The sequence below is a fragment of the Dendropsophus ebraccatus genome, chromosome 8 (assembly GCF_027789765.1).
Source record: "Dendropsophus ebraccatus isolate aDenEbr1 chromosome 8, aDenEbr1.pat, whole genome shotgun sequence".
NCBI classification, from domain to species: domain Eukaryota; kingdom Metazoa; phylum Chordata; class Amphibia; order Anura; family Hylidae; genus Dendropsophus; species Dendropsophus ebraccatus.
Genome location: NC_091461.1, coordinates 658,632 through 672,974, shown reverse-complemented (window position 1 = coordinate 672,974; position 14,343 = coordinate 658,632). Strand labels below are relative to the sequence as shown.

General features: G+C 45.2%; 1 protein-coding gene across 1 annotated transcript in view; it reads left to right on the top strand.

Annotated features, from left to right (window-relative positions):
- LOC138798933 (zinc finger protein 250-like) overlaps positions 1-14,343 on the top strand; it is a 48,324-nt gene that overhangs the window by 21,224 nt on the left and 12,757 nt on the right. Inside the window, exon 2 of the mRNA XM_069979555.1 lies at positions 12,467-12,803. Coding sequence (XP_069835656.1) covers positions 12,480-12,803 — 324 coding nt within the window. The 5' untranslated portion in view covers positions 12,467-12,479. The remainder of the gene's footprint in view (positions 1-12,466; positions 12,804-14,343) is intronic.

The following is a 14,343-nucleotide window of genomic DNA, read 5'->3' as shown; positions in this document are numbered from 1 at the left end:
ATATACTGATAGTAACATGGAGGAGGAGGAGGAGACACCAATCATATACTGATAGTAACATGGAGGAGGAGGAGACACCAATCATATACTGATAGTAACATGGAGGAGGAGGAGACACCAATCATATACTGATAGTAACATGGAGGAGGAGGAGACACCAATCATATACTGATAGTAACATGGAGGAGGAGGAGGAGACACCAATCATATACTGATAGTAACATGGAGGAGGAGGAGGAGACACCAATCATATACTGATAGTAACATGGAGGAGGAGGAGACACCGATCATATACTGATAGTAACATGGAGGAGGAGGAGGAGACACCAATCATATACTGATAGTAACATGGAGGAGGAGACACCAATCATATACTGATAGTAACATGGAGGAGGAGGAAGAGACACCAATCATATACTGATAGTAACATGGAGGAGGAGGAGACACCAATCATATACTGATAGTAACATGGAGGAGGAGGAGGAGACACCGATCATATACTGATAGTAACATGGAGGAGGAGGAGGAGACACCAATCATATACTGATAGTAACATGGAGGAGGAGGAGACACTAATCATATACTGATAGTAACATGGAGGAGGAGGAGACACCAATCATATACTGATAGTAACATGGAGGAGGAGGAGGAGACACCAATCATATACTGATAGTAACATGGAGGAGGAGGAGACACCAATCATATACTGATAGTAACATGGAGGAGGAGACACCAATCATATACTGATAGTAACATGGAGGAGGAGGAGACACCAATCATATACTGATAGTAACATGGAGGAGGAGGAGACACCAATCATATACTGATAGTAACATGGAGGAGGAGGAGGAGACACCAATCATATACTGATAGTAACATGGAGGAGGAGGAGGCACCAATCATATACTGATAGTAACATGGAGGAGGAGGAGACACCAATCATATACTGATAGTAACATGGAGGAGGAGGAGACACCAATCATATACTGATAGTAACATGGAGGAGGAGGAGACACCAATCATATACTGATAGTAACATGGAGGAAGAGGAGGAGACACCAATCATATACTGATAGTAACATGGAGGAGGAGGAGACACCAATCATATACTGATAGTAACATGGAGGAGGAGGAGGAGACACCAATCATATACTGATAGTAACGTGGAGGAGGAGGAGGAGACACCAATCATATACTGATAGTAACATGGAGGAAGAGGAGGAGGAGACACCAATCATATACTGATAGTAACATGGAGGAGGAGGAGGAGACACCAATCATATACTGATAGTAACATGGAGGAGGAGGAGACACCAATCATATACTGATAGTAACATGGAGGAGGAGGAGGAGGAGACACCAATCATATACTGATAGTAACATGGAGGAGGAGGAGGAGACACCAATCATATACTGATAGTAACATGGAGGAGGAGGAGGAGGAGACACCAATCATATACTGATAGTAACATGGAGGAGGAGGAGGAGGAGACACCAATCATATACTGATAGTAACATGGAGGAGGAGGAGGAGACACCAATCATATACTGATAGTAACATGGAGGAGGAGGAGACACCAATCATATACTGATAGTAACATGGAGGAGGAGGAGGAGACACCAATCATATACTGATAGTAACATGGAGGAGGAGGAGACACCAATCATATACTGATAGTAACATGGAGGAGGAGGAGGAGACACCGATCATATACTGATAGTAACATGGAGGAGGAGGAGGAGACACCAATCATATACTGATAGTAACATGGAGGAGGAGACACCAATCATATACTGATAGTAACATGGAGGAGGAGGAGACACCAATCATATACTGATAGTAACATGGAGGAGGAGGAGACACCAATCATATACTGATAGTAACATGGAGGAGGAGGAGGAGACACCAATCATATACTGATAGTAACATGGAGGAGGAGATACCAATCATATACTGATAGTAACATGGAGGAGGAGGAGGAGGAGACACCAATCATATACTGATAGTAACATGGAGGAGGAGGAGACACCAATCATATACTGATAGTAACATGGAGGAGGAGGAGACACCAATCATATACTGATAGTAACATGGAGGAGGAGGAGACACCAATCATATACTGATAGTAACATGGAGGAGGAGGAGACACCAATCATATACTGATAGTAACATGGAGGAGGAGGAGGAGACACCAATCATATACTGATAGTAACATGGAGGAGGAGGAGGAGACACCAATCATATACTGATAGTAACATGGAGGAGGAGGAGGAGACACCAATCATATACTGATAGTAACATGGAGGAGGAGGAGGAGGAGACACCAATCATACTGATAGTAACATGGAGGAGGAGGAGGAGACACCAATCATATACTGATAGTAACATGGAGGAGGAGGAGACACCAATCATATACTGATAGTAACATGGAGGAGGAGGAGGAGACACCAATCATATACTGATAGTAACATGGAGGAGGAGGAGGAGACATCAATCATATACTGATAGTAACATGGAGGAGGAGGAGGAGACACCAATCATATACTGATAGTAACATGGAGGAGGAGGAGACACCAATCATATACTGATAGTAACATGGAGGAGGAGGAGACACCAATCATATACTGATAGTAACATGGAGGAGGAGGAGGAGACACCAATCATATACTGATAGTAACATGGAGGAGGAGGAGGAGGAGACACCAATCATATACTAATAGTAACATGGAGGAGGAGGAGGAGGAGACACCAATCATATACTGATAGTAACATGGAGGAGGAGGAGGAGACACCAATCATATACTGATAGTAACATGGAGGAGGAGGAGACACCAATCATATACTGATAGTAACATGGAGGAGGAGGAGGAGGAGACACCAATCATATACTGATAGTAACATGGAGGAGGAGGAGACACCAATCATATACTGATAGTAACATGGAGGAGGAGGAGACACCAATCATATACTGATAGTAACATGGAGGAGGAGGAGGAGACACCAATCATATACTGATAGTAACATGGAGGAGGAGGAGACACCGATCATATACTGATAGTAACATGGAGGAGGAGGAGGAGACACCAATCATATACTGATAGTAACATGGAGGAGGAGGAGACACCAATCATATACTGATAGTAACATGGAGGAGGAGGAGGAGGAGACACCAATCATATACTGATAGTAACATGGAGGAGGAGGAGGAGACACCAATCATATACTGATAGTAACATGGAGGAGGAGATACCAATCATATACTGATAGTAACATGGAGGAGGAGGAGGAGACACCAATCATATACTGATAGTAACATGGAGGAGGAGGAGGAGACACCAATCATATACTGATAGTAACATGGAGGAGGAGGAGACACCAATCATATACTGATAGTAACATGGAGGAGGAGGAGACACCAATCATATACTGATAGTAACATGGAGGAGGAGGAGGAGACACCAATCATATACTGATAGTAACATGGAGGAGGAGGAGGAGACACCAATCATATACTGATAGTAACATGGAGGAGGAGGAGACACCGATCATATACTGATAGTAACATGGAGGAGGAGGAGGAGACACCAATCATATACTGATAGTAACATGGAGGAGGAGACACCAATCATATACTGATAGTAACATGGAGGAGGAGGAAGAGACACCAATCATATACTGATAGTAACATGGAGGAGGAGGAGACACCAATCATATACTGATAGTAACATGGAGGAGGAGGAGGAGACACCGATCATATACTGATAGTAACATGGAGGAGGAGGAGGAGACACCAATCATATACTGATAGTAACATGGAGGAGGAGGAGGAGACACCAATCATATACTGATAGTAACATGGAGGAGGAGGAGACACCAATCATATACTGATAGTAACATGGAGGAGGAGGAGGAGACACCAATCATATACTGATAGTAACATGGAGGAGGAGGAGGAGGAGACACCAATCATATACTGATAGTAACATGGAGGAGGAGGAGGAGGAGACACCAATCATATACTGATAGTAACATGGAGGAGGAGGAGACACTAATCATATACTGATAGTAACATGGAGGAGGAGGAGACACCAATCATATACTGATAGTAACATGGAGGAGGAGGAGGAGACACCAATCATATACTGATAGTAACATGGAGGAGGAGGAGACACCAATCATATACTGATAGTAACATGGAGGAGGAGACACCAATCATATACTGATAGTAACATGGAGGAGGAGGAGACACCAATCATATACTGATAGTAACATGGAGGAGGAGGAGACACCAATCATATACTGATAGTAACATGGAGGAGGAGGAGGAGACACCAATCATATACTGATAGTAACATGGAGGAGGAGGAGGCACCAATCATATACTGATAGTAACATGGAGGAGGAGGAGACACCAATCATATACTGATAGTAACATGGAGGAGGAGGAGGAGACACCAATCATATACTGATAGTAACATGGAGGAGGAGGAGACACCAATCATATACTGATAGTAACATGGAGGAAGAGGAGGAGACACCAATCATATACTGATAGTAACATGGAGGAGGAGGAGACACCAATCATATACTGATAGTAACATGGAGGAGGAGGAGGAGACACCAATCATATACTGATAGTAACATGGAGGAAGAGGAGGAGGAGACACCAATCATATACTGATAGTAACATGGAGGAGGAGGAGGAGACACCAATCATATACTGATAGTAACATGGAGGAGGAGGAGACACCAATCATATACTGATAGTAACATGGAGGAGGAGGAGGAGGAGACACCAATCATATACTGATAGTAACATGGAGGAGGAGGAGGAGACACCAATCATATACTGATAGTAACATGGAGGAGGAGGAGGAGGAGACACCAATCATATACTGATAGTAACATGGAGGAGGAGGAGGAGGAGACACCAATCATATACTGATAGTAACATGGAGGAGGAGGAGGAGACACCAATCATATACTGATAGTAACATGGAGGAGGAGGAGACACCAATCATATACTGATAGTAACATGGAGGAGGAGGAGGAGACACCAATCATATACTGATAGTAACATGGAGGAGGAGGAGACACCAATCATATACTGATAGTAACATGGAGGAGGAGGAGGAGACACCGATCATATACTGATAGTAACATGGAGGAGGAGGAGGAGACACCAATCATATACTGATAGTAACATGGAGGAGGAGACACCAATCATATACTGATAGTAACATGGAGGAGGAGGAGACACCAATCATATACTGATAGTAACATGGAGGAGGAGGAGGAGGAGACACCAATCATATACTAATAGTAACATGGAGGAGGAGGAGGAGGAGACACCAATCATATACTGATAGTAACATGGAGGAGGAGGAGGAGACACCAATCATATACTGATAGTAACATGGAGGAAGAGGAGGAGACACCAATCATATACTGATAGTAACATGGAGGAAGAGGAGGAGACACCAATCATATACTGATAGTAACATGGAGGAGGAGGAGGAGACACCAATCATATACTGATAGTAACATGGAGGAGGAGGAGACACCAATCATATACTGATAGTAACATGGAGGAGGAGACACCAATCATATACTGATAGTAACATGGAGGAGGAGGAGACACCAATCATATACTGATAGTAACATGGAGGAGGAGGAGGAGACACCAATCATATACTGATAGTAACATGGAGGAGGAGATACCAATCATATACTGATAGTAACATGGAGGAGGAGGAGGAGACACCAATCATATACTGATAGTAACATGGAGGAGGAGGAGACACCAATCATATACTGATAGTAACATGGAGGAGGATACTGATAGTAACATGGAGGAGGAGGAGACACCAATCATATACTGATAGTAACATGGAGGAGGAGGAGGAGACACCAATCATATACTGATAGTAACATGGAGGAGGAGGAGGAGACACCAATCATATACTGATAGTAACATGGAGGAGGAGGAGGAGGAGACACCAATCATATACTGATAGTAACATGGAGGAGGAGGAGGAGGAGACACCAATCATATACTGATAGTAACATGGAGGAGGAGGAGGAGACACCAATCATATACTGATAGTAACATGGAGGAGGAGGAGGAGACACCAATCATATACTGATAGTAACATGGAGGAGGAGGAGACACCAATCATATACTGATAGTAACATGGAGGAGGAGGAGGAGACACCGATCATATACTGATAGTAACATGGAGGAGGAGGAGAAGGAGACACCAATCATATACTGATAGTAACATGGAGGAGGAGGAGGAGACACCAATCATATACTGATAGTAACATGGAGGAGGAGATACCAATCATATACTGATAGTAACATGGAGGAGGAGGAGGAGACACCAATCATATACTGATAGTAACATGGAGGAGGAGGAGACACCAATCATATACTGATAGTAACATGGAGGAGGAGGAGGAGACACCAATCATATACTGATAGTAACATGGAGGAGGAGGAGACACCAATCATATACTGATAGTAACATGGAGGAGGAGGAGACACCAATCATATACTGATAGTAACATGGAGGAGGAGGAGACACCAATCATATACTGATAGTAACATGGAGGAGGAGGAGGAGACACCAATCATATACTGATAGTAACATGGAGGATGAGGAGGAGGAGGAGACACCAATCATATACTGATAGTAACATGGAGGAGGAGGAGGAGACACCAATCATATACTGATAGTAACATGGAGGAGGAGGAGGAGACACCAATCATATACTGATAGTAACATGGAGGAGGAGGAGACACCAATCATATACTGATAGTAACATGGAGGAGGAGGAGACACCAATCATATACTGAAAGTAACATGGAGGAGGAGGAGGAGACACCAATCATATACTGATAGTAACATGGAGGAGGAGGAGGAGACACCAATCATATACTGATAGTAACATGGAGGAGGAGGAGACACCAATCATATACTGATAGTAACATGGAGGAGGAGGAGGAGACACCAATCATATACTGATAGTAACATGGAGGAGGAGGAGACACCAATCATATACTGATAGTAACATGGAGGAGGAAGAGGAGGAGACACCAATCATATACTGATAGTAACATGGAGGAGGAGGAGGAGACACCAATCATATACTGATAGTAACATGGAGGAGGAGGAGGAGGAGACACCAATCATATACTGATAGTAACATGGAGGAGGAGGAGGAGACACCAATCATATACTGATAGTAACATGGAGGAGGAGGAGGAGACACCAATCATATACTGATAGTAACATGGAGGAGGAGGAGGAGGAGACACCAATCATATACTGATAGTAACATGGAGGAGGAGGAGGAGACACCAATCATATACTGATAGTAACATGGAGGAGGAGGAGACACCGATCATATACTGATAGTAACATGGAGGAGGAGGAGGAGACACCAATCATATACTGATAGTTACATGGAGGAGGAGGAGGAGACACCAATCATATACTGATAGTAACATGGAGGAGGAGGAGACACCAATCATATACTGATAGTAACATGGAGGAGGAGGAGGAGACACCGATCATATACTGATAGTAACATGGAGGAGGAGACACCAATCATATACTGATAGTAACATGGAGGAGGAGGAGACACCAATCATATACTGATAGTAACATGGAGGAGGAGGAGGAGGAGACACCAATCATATACTGATAGTAACATGGAGGAGGAGGAGGAGACACCAATCATATACTGATAGTAACATGGAGGAGGAGGAGGAGACACCAATCATATACTGATAGTAACATGGAGGAGGAGGAGACACCAATCATATACTGATAGTAACATGGAGGAGGAGGAGGAGACACCAATCATATACTGATAGTAACATGGAGGAGGAGGAGACACCAATCATATACTGATAGTAACATGGAGGAGGAGGAGACACCAATCATATACTGATAGTAACATGGAGGAGGAGGAGGAGACACCAATCATATACTGATAGTAACATGGAGGAGGAGGAGACACCAATCATATACTGATAGTAACATGGAGGAGGAGGAGGAGACACCAATCATATACTGATAGTAACATGGAGGAGGAGGAGGAGACACCAATCATATACTGATAGTAACATGGAGGAGGAGGAGGAGACACCAATCATATACTGATAGTAACATGGAGGAGGAGGAGGAGACACCAATCATATACTGATAGTAACATGGAGGAGGAGGAGGAGACACCAATCATATACTGATAGTAACATGGAGGAGGAGGAGGAGGAGACACCAATCATATACTGATAGTAACATGGAGGAGGAGGAGGAGACACCAATCATATACTGATAGTAACATGGAGGAGGAGGAGACACCGATCATATACTGATAGTAACATGGAGGAGGAGGAGGAGACACCAATCATATACTGATAGTTACATGGAGGAGGAGGAGGAGACACCAATCATATACTGATAGTAACATGGAGGAGGAGGAGACACCAATCATATACTGATAGTAACATGGAGGAGGAGGAGGAGACACCGATCATATACTGATAGTAACATGGAGGAGGAGACACCAATCATATACTGATAGTAACATGGAGGAGGAGGAGACACCAATCATATACTGATAGTAACATGGAGGAGGAGGAGGAGGAGACACCAATCATATACTGATAGTAACATGGAGGAGGAGGAGGAGACACCAATCATATACTGATAGTAACATGGAGGAGGAGGAGGAGACACCAATCATATACTGATAGTAACATGGAGGAGGAGGAGACACCAATCATATACTGATAGTAACATGGAGGAGGAGGAGGAGACACCAATCATATACTGATAGTAACATGGAGGAGGAGGAGACACCAATCATATACTGATAGTAACATGGAGGAGGAGGAGACACCAATCATATACTGATAGTAACATGGAGGAGGAGGAGGAGACACCAATCATATACTGATAGTAACATGGAGGAGGAGGAGACACCAATCATATACTGATAGTAACATGGAGGAGGAGGAGGAGACACCAATCATATACTGATAGTAACATGGAGGAGGAGGAGACACCAATCATATACTGAAAGTAACATGGAGGAGGAGGAGGAGACACCAATCATATACTGATAGTAACATGGAGGAGGAGGAGACACCAATCATATACTGATAGTAACATGGAGGAGGAGGAGGAGACACCAATCATATACTGATAGTAACATGGAGGAGGAAGAGGAGGAGACACCAATCATATACTGATAGTAACATGGAGGAGGAGGAGGAGACACCAATCATATACTGATAGTAACATGGAGGAGGAGGAGGAGACACCAATCATATACTGATAGTAACATGGAGGAGGAGGAGGAGACACCAATCATATACTGATAGTAACATGGAGGAGGAGAAGGAGGAGACACCAATCATATACTGATAGTAACATGGAGGAGGAGGAGACACCAATCATATACTGATAGTAACATGGAGGAGGAGGAGGAGGAGACACCAATCATATACTGATAGTAACATGGAGGAGGAGGAGACACCAATCATATACTGATAGTAACATGGAGGAGGAGGAGACACCAATCATATACTGATAGTAACATGGAGGAGGAGGAGGAGGAGACACCAATCATATACTGATAGTAACATGGAGGAGGAGGAGGAGACACCAATCATATACTGATAGTAACATGGAGGAGGAGGAGGAGACACCAATCATATACTGATGAGTAACATGGAGGAGGGAGGAGACACCAATCCATATACTGATGTAACATGGAGAGGAGGAGACACCAATCATATACTGATAGTAACATGGAGGAGGAGGAGGAGGAGACACCATCATATACTGATAGTAACATGGAGGAGAGGAGAGAGACACCAATCATATACTGATAGTAACATGGGAGGAGGAGGAGGAGACACCAATCATATACTGATAGTAACATGGAGGAGGAGGGGGACACCAATCATATACTGATAGTACATGGAGGAGGAGGAGGAGACACCAATCATATACTGATAGTAACATGGAGGAGGAGGATGAGGAGACACCAATCATATACTGATAGTAACATGGAGGAGGAGGAGGAGACACCAATCATATACTGATAGTAACATGGAGGTGGAGGAGGAGACACCAATCATATACTGATAGTAACATGGAGGAGGAGGAGACACCAATCATATACTGATAGTAACATGGAGGAGGAGGAGGAGACACCAATCATATACTGATAGTAACATGGAGGAGGAGGAGGAGACACCAATCATATACTGATAGTAACATGGAGGAAGAGGAGGAGGAGACACCAATCATATACTGATAGTAACATGGAGGAGGAGGAGACACCAATCATATACTGATAGTAACATGGAGGAGGAGACACCAATAATATACTGATAGTAACATGGAGGAGGAGACACCAATCATATACTGATAGTAACATGGAGGAGGAGGAGGAGAAGACACCAATCATATACTGATAGTAACATGGAGGAGGAGGAGGAGACACCAATCATATACTGATAGTAACATGGAGGAGGAGGAGGAGAAGACACCAATCATATACTGATAGTAACATGGAGGAGGAGGAGACACCAATCATATACTGATAGTAACATGGAGGAGGAGGAGGAGAAGACACCAATCATATACTGATAGTAACATGGAGGAGGAGGAGGAGACACCAATCATATACTGATAGTAACATGGAGGAGGAGGAGACACCAATCATATACTGATAGTAACATGAAGGAGGAGGAGGAGACACCAATCATATACTGATAGTAACATGGAGGAGGAGGAGACACCAATCATATACTGATAGTAACATGGAGGAGGAGGAGACACCAATCATATACTGATAGTAACATGGAGGAGGAGGAGGAGGAGACACCAATCATATACTGATAGTAACATGGAGGAGGAGGAGGAGACACCAATCATATACTGATAGTAACATGGAGGAGGGAGACACCAATCATATACTGATAGTAAACATGGAGGAGGAGGAGGAGACACCAATCATATACTGATAGTAACATGGAGGAGGAGGAGACACCAATCATATACTGATAGTAACATGGAGGAGGAGACACCAATCATATACTGATAGTAACATGGAGGAGGAGGAGGAGGAGACACCAATCATATACTGATAGTACCATGGAGGAGGAGGAGGAGACACCAATCATATACTGATAGTAACATGGAGGAGGAGGAGGAGACACCAATCATATACTGATAGTAACATGGAGGAGGTAGGAGGAGACACCAATCATATACTGATAGTAACATGGAGGAGGAGGAGACACCAATCATATACTGATAGTAACATGGAGGAGGAGGAGGAGGAGACACCAATCATATACTGATAGTAACATGGAGGAGGAGGAGGAAGAGACACCAATCATATACTGATAGTAACATGGAGGAGGAGGAGGAGACACCAATCATATACTGATAGTAACATGGAGGAGGAGGAGGAGGAGGAGGAGGAGACACCAATTATATACTGATAGTAACATGGAGGAGGAGGAGGAGACACCAATCATATACTGATAGTAACATGGAGGAGGAGGAGACACCAATCATATACTGATAGTAACATGGAGGAGGAGGAGGAGGAGGAGGAGACACCAATCATATACTGATAGTAACATGGAGGAGGAGGAAGAGACACCAATCATATACTGATAGTAACATGGAGGAGGAGGAGGAGGAGACACCAATCATACTGATAGTAACATGGAGGAGGAGGAGGAGACACCAATCATATACTGATAGTAACATGGAGGAGGAGGAGACACCAATCATATACTGATAGTAACATGGAGGAGGAGGAGACACCAATCATATAATGTGGGTTGTGCCTGTGCCGGGGTGTGCCTGTGCTTGGCGTGCTGGGGTGTGGCTGTGCTTGGCGTGCCGGGGTGTGCCTGTGCTTGGCGTGCCTGTGCCGGGGGGGGCCTGTGTCGGGGTGTGCCAGGGTGTGCCTGTCCCAGGGTGTGCTTGTGCCGAGGTGTGCCTGTGTCGGGGTGTGCTTGTGTCGAGGTTTGCCAGGGTGTGCTTGTGCCCGGGTGTGCCAGTGCCCGGGTGTGCCAGTGCCGGGGTGTGCTTGTGCCCGGGTGTGCCAGTGCCAGGGTGTGCTTGTGCCCGGGTGTGCCAGTGCCCGGGTGTGCCAGTGCCGGGGTGTGTCTGTGTCGGGGTGTGCTTGTGTCGAGGTTTGGCAGGGTGTGCTTGTGCCCGGGTGTGCCAGTGCCGGGGTGTGTCTGTGCCGGGGTGTGCCAGTGCCGGGGTGTGTCTGTGTCGGGGTGTGCTTGTGTCGAGGTTTGCCAGGGTGTGCTTGTGCCCGGGTGTGCCAGTGCCGGGGTGTGCCAGTGCCGGGGTGTGTCTGTGCCCGGCGTGCCATGTGCGGCTCCTCAATCTTTTTTTATGTTTGGTTTTCTAGGAAACAGTTGAAAATGCCAAAATGCCTAGTTGCTTCCTGCCATAACTCGGCCGGGATGAGGAGGAACTCCGACAGTGCCGTCCTACATGCTTTTCCCACAACTCTGGAAAGCATAAAATCCTGGCTGAGATCTTTGGAGGCAGAAGGACAAGTCTGCGGGGACCTGGAGGAGATGGCAGCAAGAATACACCAGGGTGAAAGGCCCGGCTGGTACCGGGTGTGTTCTGAGCACTTCTCCCCACAGTGTTACACAGGGAACGGAGAGGTGAGGGTGCTGAACGAGAGCGCCGTGCCCACAATCTTCACACCTGCTGAGCCGGAGTCATCAGGGACACAGGTGAGAGGACCACCGCATGTAAAGGGGGAGGCGAGGGCAACACCCCCCCCCCCCCCAACCAGGGCAAAAACACCCTGAGAGATATCACATAAAGAGGGCAAAAACACCCTGAGCGATATCAGATACACCCTGAGTAATATCACATACACCCTGAGTGATATCACATACACCCTGAGAGATATCACATACACCCTGAGCGATATCACATACACCCTGAGAGATATCACATACACCCTGAGCGATATCACATACACCCTGAGCGATATCACATACACCCTGAGCGATATCACATACACCCTGAGAGATATCACATACACCCTGAGTAATATCACATACACCCTAAGAGATATCACATACACCCTGAGTGATATCACATACACCCTGAGCGATATCACATACACCCTGAGCAATATCACATACACCCTGAGAGATATCACATACACCCTGAGTGATATCACATACACCCTGAGAGATATCACATACACCCTGAGCGATATCACATACACCCTGAGTGATATCACATACACCCTGAGCGATATCACATACACCCTGAGTGATATCACATACACCCTGAGCGATATCACATACACCCTGAGTGATATCACATACACCCTGAGAGATATCACATACACCCTGAGAGATATCACATACACCCTGAGCGATATCACATACACACCGAGTGATGTCCTGGAGCAGTAATCTTCGCCCCTAGTTTTGTGGTCATGCTCCAGCCTTGCTGGCATAGGGTACTATCCTATCCGGCCGATTATTGTTCCGTGTAACAAACACAACTATCAGCTGATTATCGTTATCCTCGATATAGGTTCAGACCTATAATTGTCGGCCACTGACCGCGCATCGCTACGTGTAATAGCAGTGTGCGTCCGGCGGCTAACGATTTGCAAAAGAATACATTACCTATCCATGGTCCAGGGCTCCTCCTGCTCCTCTTCTCCCCCGGTCCTGCGTGCTGCAGCTTCACAGCGGCCTGTCCTAACTGACGGCCGCTCAGCCAATCACTGGCCGGGACCTGTCAGCTAGGACAGATCGCTCTGGAGCTGCAGCGTGCAGGACCCGGGGAGAAGAGGAGCAGGAGGAGCCCTGGACCATGGATAGGTAATGTAGTCCCTGCAGCCCTTGTTAAACAATTTTCGGGCAGTGTAATAGGCCCTGTGCTGATCTAGCCGATCGGCGCTTGTTTACATTTATTTTTTTTTATTATAATATATTTTTATTTTATAAAAAAAACAAAATAAAACAAGGTTACAACAAATTTTCAGCACAAAAAAAATATCACAGATCTACATAGAAAGAAACAGTCCTTTCATCGAAAAATCCGAAAATACATAGTATCGCATATTTGCCCCCCTACTCCCCAAACCCCCCTCCATCCCGACCCCCCCAGCGAAAAAAAAAAGACACAGGAAACTATTCAATCAACGTAACTACTCCCTCGCTCTCCCCCCTAACCCTGATACCATCCCAAACATTGTTCCCATGCCTCCAAACACGGGGCTGGGAAGAGATCCATTTTCTCATG